The sequence below is a fragment of the Lonchura striata genome, chromosome 3 (genome assembly GCF_050655825.1).
Source record: "Lonchura striata isolate lonStrDom1 chromosome 3, ASM5065582v1, whole genome shotgun sequence".
Classification (NCBI taxonomy): domain Eukaryota; kingdom Metazoa; phylum Chordata; class Aves; order Passeriformes; family Estrildidae; genus Lonchura; species Lonchura striata.
The window spans coordinates 638,675-664,974 of record NC_140705.1 but is presented as its reverse complement, the minus strand read 5'-3'; the positions used below and the strand labels follow the sequence as shown (position 1 = coordinate 664,974).

General features: G+C 66.4%; 3 protein-coding genes across 7 annotated transcripts; all 3 read left to right on the top strand.

Annotated features, from left to right (window-relative positions):
- The first annotated feature begins 111 nt into the window (after positions 1-111).
- Positions 112-13,957, top strand: CAD (carbamoyl-phosphate synthetase 2, aspartate transcarbamylase, and dihydroorotase). 3 transcript variants are annotated; one of them, XM_077782513.2, is made up of 45 exons: positions 112-282; positions 508-647; positions 1,635-1,764; positions 1,966-2,108; positions 2,215-2,356; positions 2,855-3,026; positions 3,103-3,288; positions 3,372-3,484; positions 3,587-3,732; positions 3,827-3,958; positions 4,179-4,412; positions 4,495-4,716; positions 5,014-5,202; positions 5,408-5,532; positions 5,612-5,745; positions 5,819-5,931; positions 6,030-6,280; positions 6,350-6,596; positions 6,708-6,806; positions 6,897-7,121; positions 7,194-7,376; positions 7,469-7,687; positions 7,770-7,937; positions 8,018-8,200; positions 8,273-8,377; positions 8,453-8,701; positions 8,894-8,975; positions 9,115-9,281; positions 9,413-9,577; positions 9,653-9,784; positions 9,861-10,062; positions 10,138-10,328; positions 10,397-10,537; positions 10,646-10,741; positions 10,811-10,949; positions 11,048-11,095; positions 11,565-11,609; positions 11,711-11,868; positions 11,955-12,029; positions 12,121-12,333; positions 12,513-12,638; positions 12,736-12,891; positions 12,970-13,071; positions 13,157-13,251; positions 13,829-13,957. In XM_077782513.2, the coding sequence occupies exons 1-45, from the start codon at positions 198-200 to the stop codon at positions 13,929-13,931; spliced, it is 6,771 nt and encodes a 2,256-aa protein (XP_077638639.2). In that variant the 5' UTR covers positions 112-197; the 3' UTR covers positions 13,932-13,957. The 3 variants fall into 3 exon arrangements, with proteins under 3 accessions (XP_077638639.2, XP_085430326.1, XP_085430325.1); XM_085574200.1 differs by having other exon boundaries at positions 120-282; positions 10,811-10,889; XM_085574199.1 differs by lacking the exon at positions 11,048-11,095 and having other exon boundaries at positions 125-282.
- A 4-nt stretch (positions 13,958-13,961) lies between these two features.
- Positions 13,962-21,515, top strand: MPV17 (mitochondrial inner membrane protein MPV17). 3 transcript variants are annotated; one of them, XM_031504469.3, is made up of 7 exons: positions 13,962-14,064; positions 18,357-18,472; positions 18,782-18,874; positions 19,100-19,195; positions 20,632-20,664; positions 20,817-20,869; positions 20,944-21,515. In XM_031504469.3, exons 1-7 carry the CDS (start codon positions 13,992-13,994, stop codon positions 21,011-21,013), a joined length of 534 nt encoding a protein of 177 aa, XP_031360329.3. In that variant the 5' UTR covers positions 13,962-13,991; the 3' UTR covers positions 21,014-21,515. The 3 variants fall into 3 exon arrangements, with proteins under 3 accessions (XP_031360329.3, XP_085430327.1, XP_085430328.1); XM_085574201.1 differs by lacking the exon at positions 18,782-18,874; XM_085574202.1 differs by lacking the exon at positions 19,100-19,195.
- Positions 21,516-23,958: 2,443 nt separating this feature from the next.
- UCN (urocortin) lies at positions 23,959-24,729 on the top strand. The gene is made up of 2 exons (XM_077781824.2): positions 23,959-24,016; positions 24,201-24,729. Exon 2 carries the CDS (start codon positions 24,218-24,220, stop codon positions 24,515-24,517), a length of 300 nt encoding a protein of 99 aa, XP_077637950.1. The 5' UTR covers positions 23,959-24,016; positions 24,201-24,217; the 3' UTR covers positions 24,518-24,729.
- Positions 24,730-26,300: the final 1,571 nt, after the last annotated feature.

The window sequence follows — 26,300 nt, the reverse complement described above, 5'->3', positions numbered from 1 at the left end:
CGGGAACCGGCGGTCGGGCCCCGGGCCCGTTATCGCCCGGCGGCGCCCCGCGGCCGGTGCGCCAGGTGCCGCCGCCCCGCCCCGGGGGCGGCCCCGGCGCGGCCCCGCCCCGGATCCTCCCGCCGCCGCTGCAGCCGGGCGGCGCGCGCCCCGCTCGGTGGCCGCCGCGGAGTCGCCGGAGCGCACGTGGCGGCGCCATGGCCCGGCTGGTGCTGCAGGACGGGTCGGTGCTGCCCGGCCGCCCCTTCGGGGCCGTCGGGGCCGCCGCCGCGGGGGAAGTCGGTGAGTCTGTCCGGGGCGCCGGGCCGGCGCTGGGATGTCGTGGGGCGGCCCGAGACAGGCGACGGCTCGGGAAGGAGAAGGAACGGGAAGGAGAGGATCCGTCCCGGCCCGGGACTCCCTCCGCTCGGGGCCTCTCCGTGGGGCCTGTCCCGGGGCGCGGGGTCGGGAGCGGCCCGGCTGTGCCCGGCTCGGTGCCCCCCCGTCACCCCATACCGATCCCCGCAGTGTTCCAGACCGGCATGGTGGGGTACCCCGAGGCCCTCACCGACCCCTCCTACAAGGCGCAGATCCTGGTGCTTACCTACCCGCTGGTCGGTAACTACGGCGTGCCCCGGGACGAGCCCGATGCCTTCGGCCTGAGCAGGGTGAGCAGGGGCCCCGAGGGGCTGCGTGTCCTGCCGCGGTACCGCTGTGTTATCGCCGTGGTACCGCCCCGGTACCGCTGTGTTATTGCCGTGGTACTGCCCCGGTACCGCTGTTGCGCTGGCACAACGGGACGCTGCAGGATGCCAGGGCGGCACGGGTGGCACGAGGTGCCAGGGCGGGACGGTGCCAGGGCACAGCGAGTGACACATGATGGCACGAAGAGGTTTGCCTCCGACGCTGCAGGGCCCAGGGGGAAGGGCCGGGCATGGGGAGCAGCCAGAGCGCTGGGATTGGGGTGCCCTCGCAGCCCGTGGGGTGTGGGGCTGTGCGTTTCCTCACGGGGGCTGTGTTGCAAGGTGGGAATCTCGAACCCCTGTGACAAGGCAGGGCTGGGGCTGGGCAAGGGGCTGCTCGAGGCCCCAGCCCCCTCCCAGCCCCTTCCCAGCCCCTTGTCCTCCACGCCATCCGTGCTGGGGCAGAGTCCAGCCCTGCTGCGGCCGTGCCCTCCAGCCTCCCCGCGCCCACCCTGCGGGGTCTCATTGTTAGCAGCCTTCTCCTGTGCTGTGTGGGTCTCTGCTGTGGCATGTGCTTCCAGGAATTCCGGGAACAGTGCCCTGATCCCATGGCACGGGACATACAGGTGTGGCTGAACCTCGCTGGTGAGGCTGTGGGTGGTGGGAGTGGTGCTTTCCCACTGTGCCGCAGCTGTGCCAAGATGAGCTGTCCCGTGTTGGTGCGTGGGCAGCGGGCTGCGGTCCAGCAGCGCTGTGGGGGCCTGGAGAGCCCATTCTGGGGCTCTCTAATCCAGGGACTTTGCTGAATTTAGGGCTCAGCCTCACTGCGATAGGTGTGGGACAAGGTGGGGGCCTGGACAGCCTGGCACTGGGAGGGCTGGTCCGGTGCTGTGGGATTGGGGTCTGTGTTCCATGGGGTTTCTCCTGGGCTGGTGACCCTCTGCCTTGCCATATCACTCTCTGTCCCCCCAGTGGTTTGAGTCCAGCAAGATCCATGTGGCCGCGCTGGTGGTGGGCGAGTGCTCAGAGACCCCCAGCCACTGGAGCGCATCCCGCTCCCTGGACCAGTGGCTGAAGGAACAGAACATCCCTGGGCTGGAAGGTGGGATTGGGGAGACAGCAGAGTAGGGTGGGGCGTGGGGGCTGTGGGTCTGCAAGTTCTGACACCAGACCCGTCTCTGCTGGATTTTGCCCACCTGGGGTTTGAGCCGCGGTTGGCATTTGGGGCGATGATGCTGCTGGGGCTCAGGGTCCGGCTGGGGCGGGCCGGGGCCGTGGGTTGTGTCTCACAGCCCACTTGCAGGGGTGGATACCCGGGCGCTGACAAAGAAGATCCGCGAGAAGGGGACACTGCTGGGGAAACTGGTGCCGGATGGGACCCCCGAGGGGAGCGTCTCCTTTGAGGACCCAAACAAGAAGCACCTGGTGCAGGAGGTGTCGCTGAAGGTGTGGTGGGGAGTCTGAGGGGCCTGGGGGGCAATGGAGGGGCTGTGGAGCCCCTCACAGAGGCTGGCCCCAGCAGGAGCCCGTGTGAGCCACTCCCTCCCCTCAGGCACCACGAGTGTTCAACCCGGGCGGGTCACCGCGGGTCACAGCCCTCGACTGCGGCCTGAAGAACAACCAAATACGGTGCCTGTGCAAGCGGGGGGCCGCTGTCACTGTGGTGCCCTGGGACCACCCCCTGGACCCTGCAGGTGAGATGGCAGGGGACAATCTGGGGTCCTACTGGGGGGGTGGGGGGAATGGGGTCTGGCACTATCTGCATGTTTGGTGATGGGGACAGCAGGCACCTCTGTCCTGCACAGTGCTGTGAGGTGGGGAGACCTGGTGCCATCATTCCTGGTGGTTTTGGGGCTTGGGCCCTCAGTGTGGCACTGCAGGAGCAGGGCAATGTGCTTGGGATGCCTTGCTGTGGTTGGCATGGGGGACCCTGGACTCTGGTATTGGTGTGACTCGGGGTGGGGGGCACTGTGGGGGATTAGCAGGGCCCTGTTGCCACTTAAATGGGTGCTGTGGGGTCAGAACACCTTGGTTGTAACCTTGCTGGGGTGTCGGGGGAGCCGCAGGCTCAGGGTGCTTCTCTGCTCGTAGCCAGGAGTGCCTGCTGTGAGCCTGTGTGGACCCTGGGGGCCCCGCTGTAATGCTGAGGGGCTGGGGGGACCCACTCCTACCCTGCTGCTCTCTTGACACAGACTTTGACGGGCTGTTCATCAGCAATGGCCCCGGGGACCCACAGCTCTGCCAGGAGACGGTGTCCAACCTATGCCAGCTGCTGGATGCGCCCCAGCCCAAGCCCATTTTTGGCATCTGCCTGGGACACCAGCTGCTTGCCCTGGCGCTCGGTGCCTGTACCTACAAGATGAAGTGAGTGGGGGTCCAGAGCCGCCGCGGGGCTCCTGGCTGCTGGGGCTGGCTGCCTGACAGCTGTGCCACTCCCCAGGTATGGGAACCGTGGGCACAACCAGCCCTGCCTGCACGAGGACACGCAGCGCTGCTTCATCACGGCGCAGAACCACGGCTTCGCGGTGCAGGCGGGCAGCCTCCCGCCCGGCTGGCTGCCGCTCTTCACCAACGCCAACGACGGCTCCAACGAGGGCCTCGTCCACCAGCACAAGCCCTTCTTCAGGTGGGCCTGGGGCCAGGGGCCGGGGGGCTGGGGCTGTGGGGTGGCAGCTCGTAGGGATGCGTTCTGTCTGACTCCCTGCACAGCGTCCAGTTTCACCCCGAGCACTGCGCCGGCCCCACGGACCTGGAGGGTCTCTTTGATGTCTTCCTGGAGGTGGCACGGGACCTGCGGGATGGGCACAGCACCACCCGGACAGGTGGGTGTGGGTCTGAGGGACAGCTGGGACATGGGCCAAGGGCTGCAGGACGGGGCTGTGCATGGGGGTGCCCTGTCCCCAGCGTGCCACATCTCCCCCCAGTGCGGGAGCGCCTGCGGGACTGGCTGGCCTACACCAAGGCACCAGCGGGGGACTTGGAGGCAGCCCGGCCCCGCAAGGTGCTGATCCTGGGCTCCGGTGGCCTTTCCATCGGGCAGGCAGGCGAGTTCGATTACTCAGGGTCACAGGTGAGTGCCAACCCCAGGGCATGGGGGCTGGTAGGGGCCACAGGGGTGGCAGGGGCCCAGGGCCACCAGCAGTGACCCCTCTGCTCCCCATGAGGCCATCAAAGCACTGAAGGAGGAGAACATCCAGACGGTGCTGATCAACCCCAACATCGCCACAGTGCAGACCTCCAAGGGGCTGGCAGACAAGGTGTACTTCCTGCCCATCACCCCTGAGTACGTCAGCCAGGTGAGCACCCCAGGGCGCCAGCTGGGAGAGGGCGATTTGGGAATGCAGGGATGGCAGAGCTGGGAGATGAGTGTGGGGCTGGGCTGGAGGATGGCCTAGAACCTGCTGTGTGTAGGGCTGGGTGGGGCTGGAAGGGACTTGAGGGGCAGCACAGGGGAGAAGGCAGCTGGAAAGCACAGGACTCACCGTGGCTTCTGTCCCACCTCTCCGTGTCCCCCAGGTGATCCGGAACGAGCGGCCTGATGGGGTGCTGCTGACCTTTGGGGGGCAGACAGCCCTCAACTGTGGCGTGGAGCTGACCAAGGCGGGTGTTCTGGAGCGTTACCGTGTGCGGGTGCTGGGCACCCCTGTTGCCTCCATTGAGATGACGGAGGATCGCAAGGTCTTCGCGGAGAAGATGGAGGAGATCGGGGAGAACGTGGCACCCAGCGAGGCTGCTGCCTCCCTGGAGCAGGTCTGGGGCGGTCTGGGGGGCTGTGGGGTAGGGCACGGTCCCATCCTTCCTGTGCCCACCGTGACCCCATTGCTCCCTGCAGGCACAGGCTGCAGCTGAGCGCTTGGGGTACCCGGTGCTGGTGCGCTCCGCCTACGCCCTGGGAGGGCTGGGCTCTGGCTTCGCCAACAGCCGGGAGGAGCTGGTGGCTCTGGTGAGCCAGGCCTTCACCCACACCTCCCAGGTGCTGGTGGACAAGTCCCTGAAAGGCTGGAAGGAGATTGAGTACGAGGTGGTGCGAGATGCCTACAACAACTGTGTCACGGTACGGGACGGAGGGAGGCCATGCTGCGGTGGGACAGGCGTGGGGCAGGGGCTGGGGGCTCGCACTGAGCCTTGTCGCCAGGGAGGGCTCCCAGGGCCTCTGGTGGTGCTGGCACAGCTGCTGTGTGCCGGTGGGAGCCGCACCCTGTGAACCAGAGCCCTGCACCCCTATGCTGGGGTGTCCACCCCATGGAACGCCCTGTGTGTTCCAGTCCTGACTGGGCAGGGGAGGATGTGGTGGGAACTGGGAGGAACGCACCACGGACAGCACGTGGAGCTGTGACCCCCCTGCTGCCAGGTGTGCAACATGGAGAACCTGGACCCGCTGGGGATCCACACCGGCGAGTCCATTGTGGTGGCGCCCAGCCAGACCCTCAATGACACCGAGTACTTCATGCTGAGGCGCACAGCCATCAAGGTGGTGCAACACCTGGGCATCGTGGGCGAGTGCAACATCCAGTTTGCCCTCAACCCTGAGTCAGAGCAGGTACTTGCAGCTCCCTGCGGGTTCTACCTCCCTGTCCTGATCTCCAGCCAGCCTCACCCTGCGGGATCTGGGTCCTGCCCCAGCTGTCCCACGAGGCTGTGCCGCAGCTGGCCCCCGTGCTGCAGCATCTCTGGGACACCGTGGGTCTGGCTGTGACACTGGCCTGTTCCATGGCACCGCTGACCTGCCCACCTGCTGCCCACAGTACTACATCATCGAGATGAACGCCCGGCTCTCCCGCAGCTCAGCCCTGGCCAGCAAGGCCACTGGTTACCCGCTGGCTTATGTGGCTGCCAAACTTGCCTTGGGCATCCCCCTGCCCGTCCTCAGGTAAGGTACCACCACAGTATGGGACAAGGTGCTGCCCTGGTGGGACGGTCCCAGCTGCTGACCCCTGTCACCTCCTCAGGAACTCCGTCACCAACTCCACCACGGCCAACTTTGAGCCCAGCCTGGACTACTGCGTGGTGAAGATCCCACGCTGGGACCTCAGCAAGTTCCTGCGCGTCAGCACCAAGATCGGCAGCTCCATGAAGAGCGTGGGTGAGCGCAGGGGGCAGCACTGATGGGGCACATGGTGGGCACGGGATCTGCCTGCTCACCCCACCTCCTGCAGGGGAAGTCATGGCCATTGGGAGGAACTTCGAGGAGGCGTTCCAGAAAGCTCTGAGGATGGTGGATGAGAATTGTGTGGGCTTTGATCACACAGTGAAGCCGGTCTCAGACATGGTGAGAGCTGGGGTCTGGGTGTTTGTGCTGGCTGTGCCATTCTGGGGAGAGAGGTGGCCACCTGCCTCCCTCGGCCACACTCAGCCTTGGCCTGGCAGGAGCTGGAGACACCGACGGACAAGCGAATCTTCGTGCTGGCGGCGGCACTGCGGGCCGGGTACTCCATCGAGCGGCTCTATGAGCTGACCAAGATTGACCGCTGGTTCCTGCACAAGATGAAGAACATCACGGACCACGCGGTGCTGCTGGAGTCGTACCGTGGGGAGCAGGGCACCATGCCGCCCGCCGTGCTCAAGCGCGCCAAGCAGCTCGGCTTCTCTGATAAGCAGGTGGCCCTGGCCGTGCTCAGGTGAGATGGGGAGGGGAAGCCCTGTTCTGCTCCCTGCCTCGGTCCTGGCGCTCACCCAGCTCTCTGCAGCACCGAGCTGGCCGTGCGAAAGATGCGGCACGACCTGAAGATCCTGCCAGTGGTGAAGCAGATCGACACTGTGGCAGCAGAGTGGCCAGCCCAAACCAACTACCTGTACCTGACCTACAACGGCTCTGAGCACGACCTGGCCTTCCGTGAGCCCCATGTCATGGTCATTGGCTCCGGCGTCTACCGCATCGGCAGCAGTGTCGAGTTTGACTGGTGTGCTGTTGGCTGCATCCAGGAGCTCCGCAAGGTCAGACGGGCCCCAGCACCCTGTGGGGTGAGGGGTGGGTGTCCCTGGTCAGAAAGTGAGGCTGGGTAGGCGTTGGGGGCTCTGGGTTCACCTCGTCCCACCCCCCAATAGATGGGCTTCAAAACAATCATGGTGAACTACAACCCTGAGACAGTGAGCACCGATTACGACATGTGTGATCGCCTCTACTTCGACGAGATCTCCTTTGAGGTGAGGGGGCTGGGGCCCTGAGAGCTGCGGGGCTGGTGAGGGTTGCCACGGCTCTGTCCCAGCCATGCCCTGCCCCGCACTGTGCTGCAGGTGGTGATGGACATCTACGAGCTGGAGAACCCTGAGGGTGTGATCCTGTCCATGGGCGGGCAGCTGCCCAATAACATCGCCATGGCCCTGCACCGGCAGCAGTGCCGCATCCTGGGCACCTCCCCGGAGGCCATAGACTCGGCCGAGAACCGCTTCAAGTTCTCCCGCCTGCTCGACTCCATCGGCATCAGCCAGCCCCTCTGGAAGAAGCTCTCCAACATGGAGGTGGGGCCCAGCGAACAGGAGAGCGCTGCCCCAGCTGCTCTCCGTGTGTGCTGAGCTCCGTCTCCCCCGCAGTCAGCCAAGCACTTCTGCTGCAAGGTGGGGTACCCCTGCGTCGTGCGCCCTTCCTACGTGCTGAGCGGTGCCGCCATGAACGTGGCGTACTCGGACAGCGATCTGGAGAAGTTCCTGAGCAACGCTGTGGCTGTGTCCAAGGAGCAGCCTGTTGTCATTTCCAAGTTCATCCAGGAGGCCAAGGTTCATCCGGGGGGCTGCTCCAGCCCTGGGATGCCCCCTGAAAGCCCCGGCCCCACCCCAGGGACAGGCTGTGACCATGTTCCCGCTCACAGGAGATCGACGTGGACGCGGTGGCCTGTGACGGTGTGGTGGTGGCCATCGCCATCTCGGAGCATGTGGAGAACGCTGGGGTGCACTCAGGCGATGCCACACTGGTGACCCCCCCGCAGGACATCACCTCCAAGACACTGGAGCGCATCAAGGCCATTGTCCACGCCATTGGGCAGGAGCTGCAGGTCACAGGGCCCTTCAACCTGCAGCTCATCGCCAAGGTACCTGGGACTGGGGACTGCACGGCCAGGGGAGAGCAACCCACGTCTCCAGCCCTGCCTCATTCTGTCCCCTCTCTCCTAGGATGACCAGCTGAAGGTGATAGAGTGCAATGTTCGTGTCTCCCGCTCCTTCCCCTTCGTGTCCAAGACCTTGGGTGTGGACTTGGTGGCTCTGGCCAGCCAGGTGATCATGGGTGAGGATGTGGAGCCTGTGGGGCTGATGACGGGCACAGGCATCGTTGGTGTCAAGGTGAGTGGGGGCCACAGGGCCAGGCTGGGGTGCAGGGACAGACATACTCAGGCAGCCCCTGAGCATCCCCTTGGCCCCAGGTGCCCCAGTTCTCCTTCTCACGCCTGGCGGGCGCTGATGTGGTGCTGGGTGTGGAGATGACCAGCACAGGTGAGGTTGCCTGTTTTGGGGAGAACCGCTGCGAGGCGTACCTGAAGGCCATGCTCAGCACCGGCTTCAAGATCCCCAAGAAGAACATTCTGCTGACCATAGGGAGCTACAAGGTGTGTGGGGTAAAACTGCTGGGAGGCTGGGGATCCCTCTCTGCCCTCTGACCGGCCCCTGGCTCGTTTCAGAACAAGAGTGAGCTGCTGCCCACGGTGCGGACGCTGGAGAACCTCGGCTACAACCTGTATGCCAGCCTCGGCACCGCCGACTTCTACACCGAGCACGGCATCAAGGTCAGGGCTGGGCGCCTGCAGGGCCAGGGTCACTCCTGGGCCGTTGCAGGGTCCTGACAGGGTCACTGCCTGCAGGTGAAGGCTGTGGACTGGCACTTTGAGGAGGCAGACAGCAGTGAGGCTGGTGCCCGGGAGACCCAGCGCAGCATCCTGGACTACCTGGCCGAGAACCACTTTGAGATGGTCATTAACCTGTCCATGCGCAACTCGGGGGGCCGCCGGCTCTCCTCCTTCGTCACCAAGGGGTACCGCACCCGGCGCCTGGCTGTCGACTACTCCGTGCCCCTCATCATCGACATCAAGTGTACAAAGCTCTTCGTAGAGGTGGGCTGGGGCACCTGAGGACCATGGGTGCAAGGAAAGGGAGCAAAGTAGGGTTGCAGAAGTCCTGGTGTGGGTGCTGTGGGGCAGGTTCTGTGTGTGGTGTCACTGTGCAGGGGTTGTTTTTGGGGTGCACCTCGGACAGGCATCATCACCCTGACCCTGGGTCCTGCCTTACGGCTGCTCTTTCTGCAGGCACTGGGCCAGATTGGGGCAGCTCCCCCCCTGAAGATGCATGTGGACTGCATGACATCGCAGAAACTCATCCGTCTGCCAGGTGGGTGTTCAGTGGCCCCAGGGGCAGGGACAGTGCTGGGAGCTGGGCTGGGCACATCTGCAGGCGTTGGCGGGATGGCCCTCGTCCCTCGTGTCCCCTGTGGCCAGCAGCTTCCAGTGCTGACGCTGACACTCCCCAGGCCTGATCGATGTCCACGTCCACCTCCGTGAGCCGGGTGGCACCCACAAGGAGGACTTTGCATCAGGCACGGCAGCCGCCCTGGCCGGGGGTGTCACTATGGTGTGTGCCATGCCCAACACCAGCCCTGCTGTCACCGATGCCACCTCTTTCGCCTTGGCGCAGAAGGTGAGGAGCTGTTGCTGGCCTGGCTCACATCCCCTCCTGTGCCAGCCATGGTGGGCTCCCTGACCACAGTGGGCTCGTTGCTGGTGGCGGGACTGGCCCCACCACAGCACCCACTGCCTCTTGTCTTGCAGCTGGCTGAGGCCGGGGCCCGCTGCGATTTTGCTCTCTTCCTGGGGGCTTCCATGGACAACGCTGGCACTCTGGGCCCCCTGGCTGGGGCAGCCGCTGGGCTCAAGATGTACCTGAACGACACCTTCTCCACCTTGCGCATGGACGACATGTCGCTGTGGATGGAGGTGAGCGGGAGGGCAGGGGCTGGCATGGGGCAGATCTGTTCTGGTGCCGATGCCCACGAGCCCCGTTCCCCCTAGCACCTGGAGCAGTGGCCGCAGCACCTGCCCATCGTGGCACACGCAGAGCGGCAGACGTTGGCCGCCGTGCTGATGGTGGCCCAGCTGTACCAGCGCCCTGTCCACATCTGCCACGTGGCCCGCAGGGAGGAGGTGAGCCGGGCAACTCTGGGTTCTGGGGATGGAGCACGGGGCCCTGTGGGTTCCCCACTAACCACGGCTGCCCCAGATCCTCCTCATCAAGGCGGCCAAGCAGAGGGGCATCCCGGTGACGTGTGAGGTGGCCCCGCACCACCTGTTCCTGAGCCAGGACGACGTGGGGCGCCTGGGGAAGGGCCGTGCAGCCGTGCGGCCAGAGCTGGGCACCCGCCAGGATGTGGAGGCGCTCTGGGAGAACATGGACATCATCGACTGCTTTGCCACTGACCACGGTACGTCCCCAGGGATGGTGGCCATGGGGCAGGGAAAGCAGTGGGGACAGCCCCAGTGACCAGCCATTCCTGCAGCACCCCACACGCTGGAGGAGAAGCAGGGGCAGGAGCCACCCCCGGGGTACCCTGGCCTGGAGACGATGCTGCCGCTGCTGCTGACGGCCGTTTCTGAGGGGAGACTCAGCGTGGAGGACATTGTCCAGCGCCTCTATGAGAACCCTCGAAAGATCTTTGGGCTACCAGCACAGGAGGACACCTATGTGGAGGTGTGTCCTTGCCCGCCCACCCCAGGTCCAGCCCCCACCCTTCTGCCTCTGACCCGCTGTCCTGGCAGGTGGACCTGGAGCAGGAATGGATCATCCCCAGCAGCACAGTCTTCTCCAAGGCCCGCTGGACCCCCTTTGAGGGCATGCAGGTCAAGGGGACAGTGCGGAGGGTAGTCCTGCGCGGGGAGGTTGCCTACATCGATGGGCAGGTAAGGTCCTGGGTCCTCTTCTTCCTGTATTGAGGCTCTTCCCCATCACAGAGGGGGTCTCCCAGTGCTGACCCCATTTCCCTAATCCCATCACTGCCTTGGCTGCAGGTGCTGGTGCCCCCTGGCTATGGACAGGATGTGAAGAAGTGGACCTCAGGAGCTGCACTGCTGCCACATGGTGCCCCCACCAAGGAGAGTGTGAAGGTACTGGGGTGTACAGACCTGGTAGGGGGTCCCTCTCTGCCCTGGCTCCAGCTTGGTCTCTCGTTTCAGACCTCTGAGCCGTCCCGGCACGTGGCTGGTGACGTGCTGCGTGGACGAGCCCCCAGCCCCCGCCGGCCCGGCCCTGTGGGTGAGGGACGCTTCCACCTCCCGCCCCACATCCACCGAGCCTCGGACCCCGGGCTGCCAGGTAGGGGGGTGGGCGGGCAGCGGGCACGCAGCCTGGGGGCCGGGTCTGGGACCGTGGCTGGGCGGCCCCGCTGACAGCAGCCCTTGTGTCCCGTTCAGCATTCCAGAGGCTGGGAGCCGCGCACCGCCCGGGCGCCCGAGGCACCGGTAATGTCGAGGGGGGACTCACTACTGGCACTAACTGCAGCCCATGAGTGCATCCCCTCCCCCAGGTGCCATGCAGGCCCTGGGCTGCCTGCGCTGCCCGCCACGGGCCCCTTCTGCCACCCAGCACCAGGGCTGGGCACTGCAGGACAGGGCACAGCCATGCCACCCTCTCCCTTCCTGCCCCAGCCTGCATGGCACCTCGGGGACCCCTCACCGCCAGTGTGAACTGGGGGGTGGCCAGTTGGGAATTGTGGGGTGCACAGGGAGAGGGTCACAGCACAACGTGGGGCTTGGACTGCCTGTCTCGGGTTGACCATCACCCTGGCATCAGGCCCATCTTGATTTCACCCGGTGTTGCCAAGAACCAGGAGGGCTGTGCCACATTGGCAGCACGCTGGGACGAGAGTGGAGCCTGGGGTGCCGCCTCTCCCCACAACCCCTAACACCACTGCTCCCCTCTCCCACCCAGACGAGGACACTCGTGAGAAGGGCAGCAGGAGGCCAGCAGAACTGGGTGAGTACAGCAGGGGCCCGCAGTGGGGATCCAGGCTCCGTGGCTGGTGGCTGGGCTCCTCAAGGCACCACCGTGGACTGACCAGCTACTCGGTGCCACAGATTCAGCGGCGGTCCAAGACAACCTCTTCCACCCACTGGGCCCTGTCCCGCGCCAGGTGTCCCCTCAGCGCGCCCCCCAGACCTCCTCGGCGCTGCACCCCGCCGCTGCCATGGTCGGGCAGCACGTCCTCTCTGTCCAGCAGTTCTCCAAGGATCAGGTGCCCGGCCGGGTGGGCGCGGGGGCTGTGGGTGCTCTGGTGCTTCCCCTACCCCGGCTGAGCCCTGGTGCCACCTGTCCCCGCAGCTGTCCCACCTGTTCAACGTGGCACACACCCTACGCTTGCTGGTGCAGAAGGAGCGGAGCGTGGAGATCCTCAAGGTGAGCACACACCTGTCCCCTGGGCACCCCGAGGGAGCCCCGTGCCAGGTGGGGTGCCAGGGCTCCCCGAGGTGACGGCCTGGCCCTGCAGGGGAAGGTGATGGCGACCATGTTCTACGAGGTGAGCACGCGGACCAGCAGCTCCTTCGCAGCAGCCATGAGCCGGCTGGGTGGCTCTGTGCTGTCCTTCTCCGAGGCCACCTCCTCGGTGCAGAAGGGCGAGTCGCTGGCGGACTCTGTGCAGACCATGTGCTGCTACGCCGACGTGCTGGTGCTGCGGCACCCCCAGCCTGGCGCTGTCGAGGTGAGAGGGGCTGAGGGAAGCTGCCGTCTCTTCTGGAGGCATTGGGGCAGGGATGGCAACCTGTGCTGTGGGGCAGGACATGGTCCCCAGCTGGGCCGGGGTTGGGTCCTGCTACCATGGGGTTGGTGGGAATAGTGTTCTGCCTGCGCTCACCTGCCCTGCCCTGCCGGTGCTCCCAGCTGGCCGCCAGGCACTGCCGCAAGCCGGTGATCAACGCCGGGGACGGCGTGGGGGAGCACCCCACGCAGGCAATGCTGGACATCTTCACCATCCGCGAGGAGCTGGGCACGGTCAACGGCATGACGGTGAGGAGCAGGGGCCAGATGGCACGGCTGGGTGGTCAGGGGGCCCTGTGCAGGCCCTGAGGGGCCGTGGACAGGCTGGGCTGACCGCTCTCCCCAGATCACCATGGTGGGTGACCTGAAGCACGGGCGCACGGTGCATTCCCTGGCCCGCCTGCTCACCCTGTACCGCGTCAACCTGCGCTACGTGACCCCTCCGGGGCTCCGCATGCCCTCCGACATCACCAGCTTCGTGGCTTCCAGGGGCATCCAGCAGGTGAGGAGCAGGGTGAGGGGCTGGCCCCACACACTCTCTGGCCCTGTGGCCCCCCGTGACCTTAAGGTGCTGCCGCAGGAGGAGTTTGGGAGCATCGAGGAAGCGCTGCCGGACACAGATGTGCTCTACATGACCCGCATCCAGAAGGAGCGCTTCCAGCGGGCCGAGGAGTACAAGGCTGTGAGTGAGGGGAGCCTGGGTCCTGCTGCCCTCCGGGGCCTGGGCACTGCCCTGCCCCAGCTCAGGGCTCTGTGTGTTCCCTCAGTGCTTCGGGCAGTTCATCCTCACGCCCCACATCATGACCCGGGCCAAGGAGAGGATGGTGGTGATGCACCCCCTGCCCCGTGTCAACGAGATCAGGTGGGGACGGGGAACAGGGCTGGGGCAGCTGCAGGGTACTGGGGAGCTTTGGAGGGAGGGTCTGGGGAGGTGTCTGGGAGAGCGGGTATGAAAAATACAGGGTAGAAGGGGGATGCTCGGGGCACGGGGGCTGTGGGAGGGTGCTGGGGGAGCTGGGGCAGAGGTGCTGCTGTGGCAGCGGTGTCGCTGGGGCACTGGCCAGGCCATGGTAGCTGTGGTGTGCTGGGGGTGTTTGGGAAGGCACCGGGGGTCAGGGGCGGGGGGATTGCGGTGTGCAGGGCAGGGCTGGGGAGAGCTCAGAGCCACGGGGGCTGCGGTGGCTCCGTTCTACGGTGGGTGCCGGGTCCGGCGGGTGTCACGACTTCCACGTGGGTCAGGGCGGATCCTGAGGGTCCCAGGAGTGCCAGAGGCTCGGGGACCCCGGGGGGGCGGGCTCGGGGACCCCCGGGGCGGGCTCGGGGACCCCGGGGGGGCGGGCTCGGGGACCCCCGGGGGGGCGGGCTCGGGGACCCCGGGGGGGCGGGCTCGGGGACCCCCGGAGGGGCGGGCGGTGCCCGCTGACGGTGCAATTTCGCAGCGTGGAGGTGGACTCGGACCCGCGGGCCGCGTACTTCCGGCAGGCGGAGAACGGGATGTACATCCGCATGGCGCTGCTGGCCACGGTGCTGGGCCGCTACTGACCAATAAAGTCTCGGTCGCGAACGGATCGCGCGGCGAGCCGCGTCACGCGCCGCGCGGCCATGGCGGCGCTGCGGCGGGGCTGCGGGCGGCTGCTGGCGCGGCGGCCCGGGGCGGTGCAGGCGCTCACAGCCGGTAAGGGACGGGGCGGCCGCGCCCCGAGAGCCCGGCACGGAGCGCACACCCCGCCCTGCCCTGCCCTGCCCTGCCCTGCCCCTGCCGGGCCAAGGCCACGGACCCGGCACACCGACTGCCCCTGCCCTATCCCTGCCGGCACACGGCCACGGACCCGGCACACCGACTGCCCCTGCCAGCACACGGCCACGGGCCCCGGCACACCGACTGCCCCTGCCCTGCCCCTGTCGGCCCCTGGCCACCCTCCCCGCCCTGGCACACCGACTGCCCCTGTCGGCCCCTGGCCACCCTCCCCGGCCCCAGCACACGGAACTGTCCCTGCCCTGCCCCTGCCGGCACACGGCCACGGACCCGGCACACCGACTGCCCCTGCCCTATCCCTGCCGGCACACGGCCACGGACCCGGCACACCGACTGCCCCTGCCGGCACACGGCCACGGGCCCCGGCACACCGACTGCCCCTGCCCTGCCCCTGTCAGCCCCTGGCCACCCTCCCCGGCCCCGGCACACGGAACTGCCCCTGTCGGCCCCTGGCCACCCTCCCCGGCCCCGGCACACCGACTGCCCCTGCCAGCACACGGCCACGGGCCCCGGCACACCGACTGCCCCTGCCCTGCCCCTGTCGGCCCCTGCCACCCTCCCCGGCCCCGGCACACCGACTGCCCCTGCCCTGCCCCTGTCGGCCCCTGCCACCCTCCCCGGCCCCGGCACACTGACTGCCCCTGCCGGCACACGGCCACGGGCCCCGGCACACCGACTGCCCCTGCCCTGCCCCTGTCGGCCCCTGGCCACCCTCCCCGGCCCCAGCACACGGAACTGTCCCTGCCCTGTCCCTGCCGGCCCAAGGCCACGCTCCCCAGCACACAAACTCCCCCTGCACAAGCCCCTCCGCCCGCGCACAGCCCCCAGCCCCTCACCCGCCCTGTGGGCACCATCACCGCGCCGGAGACAGGGCAGGGGCTCTCCAGTGCCTCAGGGGTCTGTCCTAGGGGGATCGGCAGGGACCCCCGTGCGTCACACCGGGGGCAGAGCCCTGCCACGCTCCCGGCTCAGGACGTCTCTGTCGGTCTGTGCTGGATGGAGCCAGAATGCTCGTGGGGACAGTCAGGGGGTGCAGCCCTCACGCACAGAGCTGGGGGGATGCTGTCCCGGGGTCCCCCTCACCTGGAGGGGATGGATACTGAGCTGCAGCACCGAGAATTCACAGGGCCTCAGCTCTTCCATGTTTGCCAGCACTCAGGGGTGAAGGCACAGAGGTGCTGCCTGAGGAGAGGCTCCCAGGGCTCTGCAAGGGGATTCAATCTCCCTAACGCTGCTGCTGCTTGCAGAGCTGTGAGGTGCCATGAATCTGCCCCGGTGTTGGCTCATGCCTCTGCTCCGAGGATCTGTAGCCCTGGGGCACCAGGCAGATCTCCTCCCTCCTCTGCTCCCTCCCCCCAGCCCCCCTGGGGCTGACTCTGGGTGGTGGGAGAGCATGTCCTGCTGGTTCCCTGTGTTCTCGGGGCTGTGTGGTGGCTGTGCTGCGCTGATGGGTGGGAGCTGGGGGGTCCCTGCGTCCTCCTTGCAGCCTACCTGTCACCCCCACTTTGCCCCCTCCCTGATTCTCCCTGCCCTGCCATTGCTGCCCTGTCCTCCTGCTCCCACCAGCCCAGGATGCTGGGAAAGCACAACCCCAGGGTCTGGGGGTGCCCTGCTGAGCTGGGGGCTCCCCTCACTGTGCAGTCACTGGCCCTCAGCCCTGATGGCCGCAGGGGGGTGGCACGGTGCCCCCCTGCCTGGCCGCTGGGGCCCTGCCAGGCTGCTTAGCTGTTCCTGCTGTTATTTTTATCGGATGTCATGGAGTCTATTGCTGGCAGCACATCCCCCTGTGCTTGGCAGGAGCCCAGTGTGGAGCTGGGAGGGCTCCCCAGGACTGGCCCTGCCCTCACCTCCCCTGCCCGCTGTGCCCTGGGCTGGCTCCTCGGCTCTACTCTGCCTGTTGCTGCTTCAGGAGCTGTGGCACAGCCCCTGCCCCAGGGCTCCGTCAGCCTGCAGGGCTGCAGGGCTGAGCCGTGGCAGGCACGGCCCTCTGTGGGTGCTGGGCTGCTGCTGGATATGGTTCCACCAGCCCAGAAGTTTCTGCCCCCGGGCTGGGCTCTCCTGCCGCAGCTCCAGCCAGGGTGGTGTGAACGCTCCTGCTCTCCTCGGAGCTTCCACAAGTGATCCCCATCGTAGCTGAGCTCAGCCCCTCAACTACTGCCCCTGCAGTGGTCCGTGCATCTTCCCGGGTCCTGTGCCCTGTGCCAGGTCCATCCCAGCCTCCAGCCCTGCCTTCTCTTGCTGCTTCCAGAGACCCCAGTGCTGCCAGCTGGGGCCAGGCCAGGGAGCTGCTGGCAGCTGGCAGTGCCCACTGTGCCCAACCACACTTGTTGGCCGAGCTGCAGTCTGAGGGCTCCGGGGTCAGGCAGAGCTTTGCCTCCTGCATCCTGGGCCCTGGGCCAGGCTGCCAGCAGGGCCTGGACACAGTGGGCAGTAGCACGTGCCTGCAGCCGTGACCCTCCTGTCCCTCTCTGCCTGTGGAGAGAGTCCCCTGCTCCTGCCCTGGCAATGCCATGGCCATGGCGATGGTGCCCTGCTTAGGTTTGGGTCCCATTCAGAATCCTCTGGTCACAACATCAACCAGGGTGTTGGCTAGGCCACCAGGTTTGGCTGGGATGAAAGCTCCAACCCCCCACAGGAGCTATGGCTGGGCTGTGCTGGTGGCACTCTGGGCAGGCACTTGCCAGAGGGTTGCAGGGGGCTGGATCTGGCTGCATCCCCAAGCCCAGGAAGGGATGCACAGACAGGTCTGTCCCTCCCAGCACAGCCTCATCACTTCTGGGCACTGTACCCAGAGCCTTCAGCACTGGATGAGTAACAGCAGTGCCTGCTGTCTTCTCCATGAGTACCGTGCCCCTGCACCCAGCTCTGGGAGTGCAGCTCTGAGAATTGCAGCTCTGCAACACAGGAGTGCAGCTGCAGGGAGTGGAGCTGCTGGGACTGCTGCTCCGGGGAGTGCAGCTGCTGGGAATGCAGATCCCGGGAGTGGAGCTCCCAGGAGTGCAGCTCCTGGGAGTGCTGCCCCGCAAGTGCTCAGGCTGTGCTGTGCTGGAGTCCAGCTCCTGCCTCCACTCCCTGCCCGGTGCTGTTGTGGCCCGTGAGCTGGTGGGGCTGCTCTGCCATCACGGGGGGTGTGGGGGACAGACCTCAGATCCTGGGGCTGGTCTGGGGTGGGAGATGGAGCCTGTGAAGCAGCAGCTCTGTGGGGCTCCAGAGCCTGGGCCGGCCCTGCGGGTGAGCTTTAGGAACCTCATGCCATGGTGTGGGGACAGGGAGCTGCGCCCTTGTCCATGGGGAACCACTGACTAAGTCCCTGGGGCAGGGCTGGTACCGAGCTGGTCGTGGCTGGGGCGGTCGGGACAGGGGCTACTGGGGCTAGCGCCCGTCAGGCTGAGGGTTTGCTGGGCTCAGGGCTTCCGAGGACGGAGCGGAGCGGCAGCGGGGTGGAGACCTGCCAGAGAACCGTCTCGGGGGAGTGGGGAGAGGGAGCAGGAGCCGCCAGGGCCGGGGGAGCAGCTGGAGGGGCAGCACTGGGCCAGCTGAGTTGCGTCGAAGGGGTCAGGGGTGTAGGATAGAGCAGGAGCTGCCAGAGACCCAGCCGGGCAGCACCCCACCAGGGACACTGATCTAGAAACAGGGCCAGGAGCTGTGCCAGCAGCCAGCTGTGGGGCAGCGGGGAGCACGTTCTGCCCATCCCGGCTGGTGGGGGATGCAGACAGAGAGCTGGTCTCCAGGGAGGGGATCACAGCCGGCAGAACCTGCCCGGTGTCCAGGGAGAGATTTGGGGGTGCTGTGGGAAAGGCTGCGGTGGAGATCATGGGCAGCAGCTGGGCGGGCTCTGCTCTGCTCTGCTCTGAGAGCACCGTGGAGCCTGGGTGATGGGTCTGCCCCGTGTCCGGGTCACTGGGAGGAGGTGCAGCTTGGACCGTTTTGACCAGAGATACTGTGGTGAGAGCCCTGAGGCACTTGGCAGAGCGGGACGCCTGTGCCATGGGCTTTGGGGCAGGCACTTGGCAGAGCGGGACACCTGTGCCATGGGCTTTGGTGCAGGCACTTGGCAGAGCGGGACGCCTGTGCCATGGGCTTTGGTGCAGGCTGGGGAGCTGCAGCTAGGACAGGGCTGGAACAGGCTCAGGCATCCTGGGGCAGGGGGCCCAGCTGTGGGCAAGTCACACGGGGGTCTGGCCTGCCTAAATGGGCTGTGCTGGTTGCAGGGGCCCTCATGGGAGCTGGAGATGTGATTGCACAGCAGCTGGTGGAGCAGCGGGGGCTGCATGGGCACCACTGCCTCCGCACCCTGAAAATGATGGGCATTGGCTTCTGCTTTGTGGTGAGTGGGGATGGGATGGGATGGGATGGGATGGGATGGGATGGGATGGGATGGGATGGGATGGGATGGGATGGGATGGCTCCTACAGCAGGGTGGGACTGTGGTGGTGGACTGTGAGTTGGGCCACCCTGATGCCACCTCCAGCGGCCATGGCAAGGCCAGTTCTATGGAGCAGGAGCAGCATAGAATGAGCTTGTCTTTGTGGTCCAGAGCTGGAGCAGGGCCAGGTAACCTGCCCTGGAGGCCCTCAGCCCTGACCACTGTGACCAGTGAGGGCAGATAATGCTCCTCACCCCCTGGCTCCTGCAGGGCCCTGTTGTGGGCAGCTGGTACAGGATTCTGGATTGGCTCATCCCTGGGAATACAAAAGTTGTGGCTGTGAAGAAGGTGATCCTGGACCAGGTTGGTGTGACATGGGTGAGGATGTGTGGGACTGTGGGGCAGTGGGGACACAGGACAGTCCCTGTGGCAAGTTTCCAGCCTGCTCTGAGAGCCCAGTGCCTGAGCTGGGCCCAGCCTCGCTGCCGTGGAGGGCTGAGGTGGTCATTTTGGCAGAGGCTGCCCATGGCCAGCCTGGCTCCAAGCACCATGAGCTCCTCAGCATCGGCCGGGGCTCCTCTCTCGCAGGGGGGTTTCGCTCCGTGCTTCCTTGGCTGCTTCCTGGCTGTCACAGGGGCCACGAATGGGCTGTCGGTGGAGGAGAACTGGTCCAAGATCCAGCAGGTATGTGCTGCTGCCCTGGGCACCCTGGGGCCCTGGCAGCTCCTTCTGTGTGCTGGCCCTGACGGCTGCTCCCACTTGTGTCCCACAGCCCTGGGCGTGTTGGGTGCCCAGTGCTGCCAGTCCATGTACTGGTGCCAGGGCCAGTTCCTCTGGCATGGGTGTCCTGTGGGCGAGTCCTGGGGTCCCACCTGGGCCAGTCATGGGTGCCACGAGCGAGCTGTCCAGCCCAGCTCCTGGCTGGGCCTCCGGAGCAATTACCAAGATGACTCCCATTAACAGTAATTGCTGGACACCGGTGTGAACACTGAGTCAGCGTGTCCAGTGTGAGTCACTGGGGAGTGGGTGCCCACCTGCCACAGGATGAGGAGTGCTGGGGTGGTCGCGTGGCTGCCAGGAGCGGCAGCGCCAGCCTATCTCACTGCTGCTGCCTGAGCACGGCCCCAGCCTGGCTGGAGCTCTGCCCAGGTGCCACCACCAGGGTTCATTCCTCTGTGTGGGGGCACCCAGTCTCCAGCCTGTTACACACTGGGCTGCCAGCATGTGCCCCTCATCCCGCCCCAGAGCGCAGGAAGGAGATCCCAGGGCGGGATCACATCACCTCTGCTTTCGTCAGGCTCTATGCAAGCTACAGCTGGGCATGGGGTGCTCCAAGGCACCCTAAGGGCACGCGTGAACAGATCGTGGGCACAGGCAGCACTCTGAGTGCTCCCATCCATCTTCCCCTGCTGCATCCTGACCAGCTCGTGCCGTGGATCTGCCTTGCCTTCCCCAGGGAATCCTGCCGTGGTTGGTGATTCGTGTGAGCTGTGGCTCCTGGGAGCCCTGGCCTGGAAGGGGCTGATGGGCTGGGGATGGGCAGCAGTGCTGGCAGCACCTTCACCCCTGGCTTGGGGCGCATCCGCCTCTCCCCACGCAGAGGAAGCGTCAGCAGAGCATCCATCACCCCGCGCCCGCTCACCCCGTCCTGGGCTGCTGGCCAGCGCCAGGAGGAGCCCGGCCTCCTGGCTGAGTCACGGCCAAGCTGCAGGAGGGACTTGTCCTGCTGCCACGGGACAGGGATGCGACACGGCCGTGGCTGTGGCACGAGGACAAGGCGGCACCTTGGACTCCTGGAGCAGCTGCCCCAGCTCAGTGCCCCTCTCCGTTTCTGCTATGTGGTGCCCAGGAGGGGTCTGGGGGAGCACTGAGCTGGAAAGGGGCTCACAGCCCACACTGGGGGGCCAAGCCATGGGCCCATGTGCCCTGGCTATGGCACGAAGGGCTCTCAGTGGGGATGGTTCTGGTCACCCTCTCCCTGCCACCCTCATGGCTCTGGGAAGGCATGGGCAGGGCTGCAGGGGCTCCGTGCCCAGCAGTGTGGAGTACTCCAGTGTGGAGTTAGGGCACCAGCGGCAAGGATGGGGGCCCTGAGTGCTCACAGCTCCTTTTTCTTCCAGGACTACATGGATGCCCTGATGACCAATTACTGTGTGAGTGCTCGCACATCTGTGTCCCTGTCCCTATCCGTTTCCTCCATGGGGCTGCCGTGGGCTCTGTGGGACACCCTGAGTGCCAGGCAGGGGTGGGTGTGGGACAGGGACCCTGGCAGGGCTCCTCACCGCTCCTCCTCTTCTCTGCCCAGATCTGGCCACCCGTGCAAATTGCGAACTTCTACTTCGTGCCTCTGCAGCACAGGTAGTGTTGTGGCCCTGGTGCCCAGTCCGTGCCCCCTGAGCCGGCAGCTGCAGACCCTGTTCCTCTGTCCCCAGGCTGGCTGTTGTCCAATGTGTTGCCATCGTCTGGAACTGCTACCTGTCCTGGAAAGCGAATCGGATGTGAGGCACAATCCGTGTCCCGTGCCTGTGCCCGGCCTGTGCGCTCCAGACCAGCACAACTCGGAACCCTGGCCATGGGCACGCGTGGCCGTGGGCAGGCTGGGATACACGGGGTCCTGCAGCAGCCATCCTGCGCTTTTCTCAGGGGAACACCATCCCCTATGGCCACGGCCTCCTGCCCCAGGGAGAAGATGGTGCCAGGACAGGCCTGGATCTGCTCCAGCCATGCTGTGCAGCGACTCTGCCCACGGTGCACTTCTCTCTCTGTGCTCAGCCATTTCCAAGCCCTGCACACGGGGTGCTCCTGTCCTGAGTGTCACTCTGACCTTCCCCACAGCACATCCCGAGGGAAAAGAGGAGTGGAAATGGAGCAGGACTGGCCCTGGGCTGGCTGTGCTGTGGGCGCAGAACTGGGCTCACTGCAGGCTGGGGATGCTCCCCCTGAAAACAGGGTTTGCTGTAGCTCTGCTGTGGACAGTCGAAGCATCAATAAACAGTCGTCTTCACTTTTGATTCCTGGGGCCCTGGGGCTTGTGGCCAGCATGCCCCCAGGCCCTGAAAGTGCTGTTCCAGGGCAACTGTCCTGTTATGGATCAACAGGTCCACTCTACCTCATGTCAAGGCACTGAGCATGGGGCTAGGGGTTGCGGGCTGGAGTGGTCTGCCCCACCGGATAGAGAGGGGAGGGGACTCTGACAGAGGGTGGGTGGTGGTTTAGGGGTTCATCAGGTGCTACTGAAGCTGTTCCATGGGCTGTGATGGTGCTTCCGCAGCTGCAGAGCATTGGAATGAGGTCGATGGAGCCGAAGTCCTGATGCTGGGTGCAGAGTCCCCCCAGGGTCAGGGCTTGCTTGGTACAAGGCTGTGCATCTGGGGAGGGTCCAGAAAGGGTTGGGGGTAGGGCTGGAGCTGGATTTGGGCCAGGGCCACAATCCACCTGTGCCATGTCTGAGACAAGCCTGCCTGTCATGCCAGAGAGAAGCCCTGTGGAGCTGCCACTGCCTGTGCTGCTGCCCCTGGGGATGTGTGTCCACGCTCATCCTGCAGTGGCAGCGAGCACACAGTGTCGCACACTCACAGCGACCAGCTCCCACAGTGTTCCTGCCCAGCACATCCCAACCAGGGGCTCCAAGTGGAGCTGGTGGCACCGTGGGGGTTCCTCCCATTTCTGTGGAGCCCTGGGCCCTGGCCCCCTCACCTGTGCTCCTGCAGCCCCACACAGCTGGACAGAGCCAGCGGGGCCCTGCCAGCATGGTCTTCATGGAGGGTGCTACCGTCTGTCCTCCACCCTCATCCTCCCCATGGTCTGGTTCTGTGCTGGCCCCAGCTTTGGGGCTGCTCCGGCCGGGTGGATACAACCTGGAATACAGAGGAGGCAAATCCTGCACAGTGCTGAGGGGTGAGGCAGGGGACAGGAGGGGCTGCAGCTGCAGCCCCCTTTCCCCCAGCAGTGCTCAATGGAGCAGCACAGGGCTGGGGCCAGGTGATGGGGCCATGCACGGATGGCACCAGTACTTGGGGGGTTCTGTGTGGGGCTCAAGTCCTCTACAGCCAGTGGGGTGGGTGCTGTGGGTGGCAGGAATTTGCAGCTCTGAGGTGTTGAGCCTCTTGCAGCTCCCTCTGGGGGTGCTGGAGGCTCTCTCTGTCAGCAATGAGAGAGCTGCGAGCATGGCAAGAGCCACGTGGAATGAGCCACTTGTCCCCAGGAGCAGCCGCCCCAGCATGGGTCTGCCAGGGCTCGGGGGGCTGAGCCCAGCCCCTGCTGAGGGCTCTGCCCTGCCGCTGCAGGAGGCGGTGCCCGGTGCCAGCCTTCATGCCGGATCACGTCATGGGGGCACGACACCGTGTGCTGCTCGCTGCGGGCAGGGCCGTGCCCTGCCGCCCCTGTGCCACCCGGGGTGGGACACACCGTGCGAGGGGCCGGGCTGAGCCCCTGTGCCCGGCTGTGCCCCGCACCGGCACTGCCCCGCTGCTCTGCCCCTGTAGCAGCGTCGGCGCTGGGTGTCAGCTCGGCTACGCTCGGCCGGCAGCCGCAGGGCGCTCGGGGGCTGCCGGCAGCGGTGGGGAGCGCTCGGGGGGATGCCGGCAGTAGTGTGGAGCCCCAGCAGCCACCTCACCATTTGGCAGCGGTGCCGGTGCCCCGACGGAACACCCTGAATCCAGCACGGCGCTGCCAGCTCCGGTGCCTTCATTCTATGACTCACAGGACTTGGCCGATGCCGCCGCTGCGCTCGGGGCGTCTGCGGCCTCGGCCCCGCGGTTCGACCTCGGCACCGCCCGCTCCGCCCGGGACGCTGAGCCACGGCCAGGCTGGGGGTCCCACCCGTGACCGCCCCGTCCCGGAGCTGCCGGTGCTTGGGGTATCCCCACCCCCGCCCGGGAATCCCTCCCGCCCCGATCGCTGCTTGGACGCCGCTGCTCGACGCGGCCGTTCCGCCCGGGAACGCAAGGGCTCCACGCCGAGAAGCCGCGGCTCAGCCCCGTACAGCTCACTGAGGGCTCACCGGGAGCTCACCTGTACAGCCCACCGGCCCCGGTGCCCCAGCGCGTCCCGGCCGTTCAGCACCGCGGACAGCGGCGGAGAATGAGGCCGGAGATGCGGCAGAGACGGGAGAGGGAACGGGGGGACCGGGAAACCGGGGGACAGGGGAAGCGAGGGTTAGCACGGCCCAAGGCACCTGCTCTCACCGGCCCCGGCCCCGCCGTGCCTCTCTGGTGGGCGTCAGAAAAGAATCGGAGAGGTGGCTCCCGAAACCGGCGAGAGCGGGCTCTGCCTCTCCGCCCCTCCGTCCCTCAAGCCCGTCCCGCCGCCGGGTGCCCGCTCCCCGCCGCTCCGGTGCCCCCTCTCCCCCGCCCCCGCCGCCCGGTGCGTGCCCGGCGCTGACGTCAGCCCGGGCTCCCGGGCCGATATAACCCCCGGCCGCGCCGCCGGCTCAGCTCCCGCGGGACGGATCGCTCGCCGCGCCGCCAGCACCGGCAGGAACAGGGCACGGGCACAGCGCACCGGGTACGGGACGGGGCTTGGGGACCGGGCAGGGACGGCACCGGGGCCGGGGCGCGCAGAGGGGGCGGAACGGGGCGGGAAGGGGCTCCGCGCCCGGGACCGTCCCCGCGCCGCCGGGGCCGCGGTTCCCGTCGGGCCTCCGCCGCCGCCCCAGTCTCTGCTGCGGCGCTAAGCCCCTGCCCCGTAGGTGCAGAAGGAGCGAGGATGCGGCGGGCACTGCTCACCCTCCTGCTGCTGCTCGCCCGCCCGCCGCCCGCCGCCGCCCGCCCCGCCACCACCGACGGCTCCATCCCGGCGGCCGGGACCGGGGCTCAGGACCAGCCGCTCTGGCCGCCGCTGGCGCCGCCGCCCCCGGGGCCGTGGCGAGGGCGGCGGGACGAGCCGCCGCTCTCCATCGACCTCACGTTCCACCTCCTGCGGCACCTCTTGCTGCTCGCCCGCGCCCAGAGCCAGCGCGCCCGCGCCGATTCCAATCGCCGCATCCTCGACGCCGTGGGGCGCTGAACCCCAGACCCCGGCATCCCCGGACACCCCGAACCCCCCATGAGCCCGGGCTGCACCGGCCTCCAGCCACCCTGGCCCCTGCACTGTGCGGCGCTCGGCACCAACACCGGCACGGGCTGAGCCCGCCTCAGCCCCAGCGCTGCGGCGAGCGGGAGCGGAACTGGCCCGGCACCGGTCCGCACCGATTTTGTAATAAAACGTGGTGGAAACCCGAGGCGTGAGCGAGTGAGGGGTGGGGGCAGCTGGGGCTGTGCAGGACCAGGGACTGGGCAAACTGGGAATGTGCTCACTGGAAATGGGGAATGGGGAAAGAGGCTCAGTGGGAACAGGGAAAGAGGCTCAGTGGGAGCAAGGTAATGGGCTCATCAGGAATGGGGAATGGGTTTATGAGGAATGAAGAGGGGGCTCACCAGGGATGGGGAAACAACTCATTGGGAGTGGTGGAATGGGTTTACCAGGAAGGGACAAACAGACTCACTGGGAATAGGGAAAGGGCTCACTGGAAAGGGACTAAGGGCTCAGAAGTGGGAGACAGCATGAGCTGGGTCAGGGCTGGGTAGGAGCAGCTGGGCCAGCAGCACGAACCCCCCAGCTCTGGAACAAGGCCGTGGGTGTTCTGGGTCAGGGGGGACACACCATGTGCTTCGGGGGGAGGCGATGCTCACAGCTCCCCAGGAGTGGGAGCAGTAGGAAGCAAATGGGACAGAGGGATGGGAACGATGGGTCCCCACCACCAGTGAGCCAGTCACAGGCCTCTGCACACACGTGTCCACAGGTGGGGACATGAGCAGAGAAGCAATCCTGCCCCAGGATGGTGGGCGAGGCTGGGAGCTGCGGGAGGGACAGACACAGACCCTTTGGGGGGATATGGCCACGATGTGGGAGCTCCAGGAGTGGGAGGAAACCTCCACGGGACACTCAGTGCTGCTGAGTGGGTCAGGGCTGGAGTCGTGGGTGGGAGGGGGGCACTGTGGTGGGCTGTGTTCCTTGGCCCTCAATCAGAGGACAGGGATGAAGCCTTCTGAGGCAGTTGGGGGAGGTTCAGCCTCCTTGTGGCTGGCCCTGGTCCTCACCACTTGCTCTGTGGAAAGTGATCCTGCTGGTGGCTGTGGATGTGACTGGATGTCTCTTCCCACCTAAACCAGCCAGAAATTCTTTGATAGCATCCCAACAGCTGCTGGAAGGGCAGCATGGCAGAGCTGGAGCCCTGTTTCTGATGGAGTGCCTGGAAGGACTGCGCAGATGTGACAGCAGGGGAGTCAGTGCTCAAGACAGGCAGGGGTGCAGGGCTTCATAACACCAGCAGAGTGTGCAGCCCCCCGAGTTCACAGGAGCTCTTGCAGTGACCCCGTGGCTCTGGTAGGGAGCTGTACCAGGGGGCAAAAGAGTTGGGGAGCACAGCCTTTGGGAATGAGCTCAAGGCTGGAGATTCCCCACTCCAGGCCCTGCTCCAGCTGCTCATGCTGTGGCCACTGGGACTTGAATGGGGAAATTCCACCAGAGCATCAGTACCCTGGAGCTGGAAGGCCTTGCGGCAAGAAGGATTGTAGTGGGACGATCCCTCCTAGGAGATATTTATACCAGGTTGGACACTGACTTGGACACCCTGACAAACAGAGCTGGGGCTAGTGGGGACCTAGGGACCTCCTGCCCCTCACACAGCCGTGGGTGCCTTCCCAGCTGGAGGGACCACAACCCCTCTGGGCAGCCTATTCTGGGCACCCTCTGTGATCAGCCTCGCTGCAAAAAAAACCCCAAACTTTTGGAGGCCAGTTTGTGCCTG

What these genes read in the sequence shown, in the direction of transcription:
- CAD (XM_077782513.2), top strand. Translation starts at nt 198, where the DNA reads ATGGCCCGGCTGGTGCTGCAGGACGGGTCGGTGCTGCCCGGCCGCCCC. An exon ending in CCACCAAGGAGAGTGTGAAG is followed by an intron (nt 10,742 to 10,810) that starts GTACTGGGGTGT and finishes CTCTCGTTTCAG; the next exon opens with ACCTCTGAGCCGTCCCGGCA. An exon ending in CAGGAGGCCAGCAGAACTGG is followed by an intron (nt 11,610 to 11,710) that starts GTGAGTACAGCA and finishes TCGGTGCCACAG; the next exon opens with ATTCAGCGGCGGTCCAAGAC.
- MPV17 (XM_031504469.3), top strand. Translation starts at nt 13,992, where the DNA reads ATGGCGGCGCTGCGGCGGGGCTGCGGGCGGCTGCTGGCGCGGCGGCCC. An exon ending in ACTGGTCCAAGATCCAGCAG is followed by an intron (nt 19,196 to 20,631) that starts GTATGTGCTGCT and finishes TTTTTCTTCCAG; the next exon opens with GACTACATGGATGCCCTGAT. An exon ending in CCCTGATGACCAATTACTGT is followed by an intron (nt 20,665 to 20,816) that starts GTGAGTGCTCGC and finishes TTCTCTGCCCAG; the next exon opens with ATCTGGCCACCCGTGCAAAT.
- UCN (XM_077781824.2), top strand. Translation starts at nt 24,218, where the DNA reads ATGCGGCGGGCACTGCTCACCCTCCTGCTGCTGCTCGCCCGCCCGCCG.